Source organism: Vigna umbellata, chromosome 6, assembly GCF_029865625.1.
Source record: "Vigna umbellata cultivar VRB3 chromosome 6, Vumbellata_1.0, whole genome shotgun sequence".
Classification (NCBI taxonomy): Eukaryota; Viridiplantae; Streptophyta; class Magnoliopsida; order Fabales; family Fabaceae; genus Vigna; species Vigna umbellata.
In genome coordinates, this window is record NC_142170.1 from 26,885,131 (window position 1) to 26,889,002 (window position 3,872).

The 3,872-nt window shown below is 36.4% G+C and overlaps 1 protein-coding gene across 1 annotated transcript; it reads left to right on the forward strand.

Annotated features, from left to right (window-relative positions):
* Window positions 1–287: 287 nt before the first annotated feature.
* On the forward strand, window positions 288–3,009 carry LOC124827704 (putative cyclin-D6-1). Its single transcript, XM_047300823.2, has 6 exons — window positions 288–851; window positions 945–1,025; window positions 1,196–1,285; window positions 1,400–1,616; window positions 1,858–1,988; window positions 2,133–3,009. Exons 1-6 carry the CDS (start codon window positions 684–686, stop codon window positions 2,376–2,378), a joined length of 933 nt encoding a protein of 310 aa, XP_047156779.1. The 5' UTR covers window positions 288–683; the 3' UTR covers window positions 2,379–3,009.
* The last annotated feature ends 863 nt before the right edge of the window (window positions 3,010–3,872 follow it).

The window sequence follows — 3,872 nt, forward strand, 5'->3', positions numbered from 1 at the left end:
ATCGCTGATGAATGAGGAAACGTATTTATTACAAGAATAGATAGTAGTAGCATTTTGGTTGCATTTTCCGTTCGATTTTTGGACTTGCTGGTATTAAATATTAATATGAATTTGTTCCTCTTATTCAGGAGTGTGCCATTAAGCATTAAGGTCAAGATCAAGAAAATAAAAAAACTGATCGTGGTTTCATCGAATTATCATCACCCACCGTCTTAACTCTCACCCTTTTTTCCATTTAAAAGCAGAAAAAGAGGGCACAATTCAACACTTCTATGTCAAACTAAACTTTCCCATTAAAATTGACTTGTGCTTCAACCAATCTGGTCCTGCCACAGCACCATCATCTCATGCAACCCTGAACACGGTGGACCAAAAACCTCCCATTTTCCCAAAATTAATATATAGCAAAGAGAGACAATAGGGTGATGAGAGAGGCGCGGAAGGCAACAACACCAATAAAGAGAGAGCAGCGACTAGCAAAGCTCAGAGCTAGAAAAAGAAAAGTGGCAAAGCTGTTGTAGAACCGAAGCAACTCCATGCCATGGTATTCATTTGAAGAAAGCTGAGAGAACTCGGAGGTATCTCTCTGCAGCTTTACCTTTATCACTTTGCCTCCTTCAGCATGCTTTTCCTTGCCTTTTAAGCCCCATTCAGTACTACCTTCTTCCACCACCACTTCGTCCATGGAGTTTGACCTTGAAAACCCTTTGGAAAATCTTCACTCCGATGCTGTCTCTTATCTCTTCCTCATTGAATCTGACCACACCCTATCACAGAATCATTCTCACACTCTCAAAGCTAGAGATCTTGACATCTCTGTCAGAAGAGAACTTCTTTCCTTAATCGCAAAGGTGAGTGCCGAAACATTGACTGTTGTCTGAGAAAAAAAAAAGAATAGCTTTTTATGAACATAATATCAGTGTGCATTGGTTGGTCTTGTTCAGTTGTCCTGCACTTTGGATCCGGCTTTGTCTTATCTTGCTACCAACTATCTGGATCGGTTCCTAGCCAGCCAAGGAATTTCGGTAAAGAATCCAAATGTGCTACTTGTTTGCTGATTTTCTTCATTGTTCTTCAATTCTATTCATTCATATTCTTATGTTTGAATATTAAAGTAAAAAGAACATGTAATAGTACCTATCTATTGGATTCTTCTCCTTTTTAAGACGTGACTCAAATTTGGTTTATGAAACAGCAACCAAAGTCATGGGTCCTCAGGCTCATTGCTGTCTCTTGTATTTCTCTAGCTGTCAAGATGATGAGAACTGAATGCCCAGATGCTCAGGTAAAATCGCCATCATGCATTCTAAGTAGTTTATTGCTGGTATCATAAGAGGGTTTTATAAGAAAAGATTGGTAATTTGGTACGTGTATTCACTGAATGTGGTTTATTTATTAGGATATTTTGAATCAAAGTGATGGGGGCATCATCTTTGAGACACAAACAGTGCGAAGAATGGAAGCACTTATCTTGGGAGCATTACAATGGAGAATGCGGTCGATCACTCCATTCTCTTTCATACCTTTCTTCATTGCCTTGATGGGTATCGAAGGCTCACCAATGGGGAGGGTTCTGAAAAACCGTGCTTCTGAAATCATATTCATGTCACAAAGAGGTACTCATAGATTCATAAAATATGATATAGTCAATGATTTTGTACATTTTTTTTTCCAAACACTGCATTAACAGTTGGAAATGTTATTTGTCATACTTTCACACTGTCTTCTCTTTCATCGTTTTATATATAATATCAATGGGTTTTTGAGTGGTGAAAAAGTCATTCTGCATGATATATGGTATGAACAATACTCAATACCCACTTCTAATTTAATAATTGTGATCTTGTTTCTGTGCAGAGATAAGGCTTTGGGAGTTCAAGCCATCTATGACTGCTGCATCTGCTCTTTTGTGTGCTTCTCATGAGTTGTTTCCTTTTCAATATCCGTCCTTCTTAAAAGCAATAACCGAGTCTTCATATGTAAATAAAGTACAGATAACACATTCCTCCCTTATTGTTATTATTATTTTATTAGAGTATTTATGAATTGTTTTGGAGGGGAAGAGGGAAAGTGGGAAAGCATATTTTGAATGTTGAACGAAATTAATAGAGGGTACGAAAAATTTACTGCAGGAAAGCGTGGAGCAGTGCTACAAAGTGATACAAGACATAGCCATAGAGGAGGAGTACGAGTCTGCGTTGAATGGGGTTTCAAGGTCAGACACACCGATTAATGTGTTGGACCATCATTTTCTCAGCTCAGAAAGTGAAAAAACCAACGGAATCACCGTTGCTGATTCTCCTCTGAGACAAGAGAGGGACCTCAAAAGAAGGAAAATCACTCTATGTGGAAACAATCCAACGATCCACAACTCTTGAATTAACTAAACCGTGCTCAAGAACTCGCAAAGAGAGAGAGAGAGAGAGAGTAAAGTAAAGAAGAAAAAACGTTTGTGATTTATCCCAATGGTCCATCAGAAAGTGACCATGTCATTAGTCATAATGTCATATCATCTCGGTGTAGTTAACCAAAAAAAATTGAAAATTTTGAAGCCATAAAGTGATGGGACGACATTGAGAAGGGACATAAAATCTGGATCACGATCTTGGTACGTACAATAGGAGTGTTTTGGTGAGAAAAGGGAAAAGAGCACACCAAGGTAGATAGATAGATAGATAAGTGGGTGGAATTTTTGTTTTTCTTAAACACGAAAGAAAAAGACAAAACATGGCTTTGAATTGTAGTGTTGAATTTGTGTGTCTGTTATGTTTTGTGGTTTAAGTGGGGTTGTGTCGCCTAGCTTCTGGTAAGGAATTAATAATTGTAACAGTGTAAACAGTGAAGGAACAGCTTTATTGGAAAATAAAATTTAGTAGCAGTACTTTTTTGTATGTAAGAAAGCAGCATAAGTATTTATTTATTGTTTGTTTATGTGTTTAAGTTTCTTGTTTGTGAAGGGATGATGATAGGGTGAACGCAAAGCAATGGGATGTACTTTTGATAACTGTAGATGGAAATGCGTCTTTTGTCTCTGGGATTCGCTGTGAACATGTTGGAGCAAAAACGGTTAACCATTAATTAATTGGACAGCTAAGAATGCTGTTTTCTCCGGTCTCTATGTGGGGGTCTTTGTCCTTTCTTCTTTGTTTTCATCTTTGCTTCTTTCGTATTGTCTTTGTTTATGCTCCTCTTCTTTCTTTATTCACTACTTACTGTTTCATTTTTACTTCCTTTGTGTTCTTTCTTTTTGGCTCTTCTTCTTTACTTCATTACTTACTGCTTCCTGTTCTTTCCTTTTGCCTCTTCCCCTTTAATTCACTGCTTCCTGCACCTATGTGAGAGTTTCAATACCAACAATTAGGTCTAGAGATGCAAAGTCACACCTTGTATTTCTTTTCTGTCTTTAGTATTTTAAAAACAATTTCAATTTAAAATATTTAATGGAATTCGATTTATAAACTAAGAATGACACAAGATTGGTTAAAATAAAATAAGGGAAAGATTGCCCAAAAAGTTTATATTAGTTTAAATCCAATGATTTTACATTCGGATTTAATTGGCCTCATTAAAATTGGTTTCACTATCAACATATTTGTGCTCATCAAGAAAATATCAACTTTATCTACTCTTGATCCCATTGGAGAATCTCTGCCTCATCAAATCTTGACAACAAAAAGATATCAACGGTGAACAGTCCACCAATAAATTCAATGATCAAACTTCACAACAAAAGCTATTCACTAGGATTTATCACAAAACACAACCTTTGATGTTAAATCTTGTAAGCACAATTTGACAACTTGAAAATTGTCCATATGATCTCAATTTAATTCACTTATATGATTGTAATCATAGTATAAAAGATTGAGATT

Excerpts from the sequence above, each read along its gene's own strand:
- LOC124827704 (XM_047300823.2), top strand. The coding sequence starts at position 684 with ATGGAGTTTGACCTTGAAAACCCTTTGGAAAATCTTCACTCCGATGCT. Across the intron at positions 1,286-1,399 it reads CTGAATGCCCAGATGCTCAG|GATATTTTGAATCAAAGTGA; the intron begins GTAAAATCGCCA and ends TTTATTTATTAG. Across the intron at positions 1,989-2,132 it reads AGTCTTCATATGTAAATAAA|GAAAGCGTGGAGCAGTGCTA; the intron begins GTACAGATAACA and ends AATTTACTGCAG.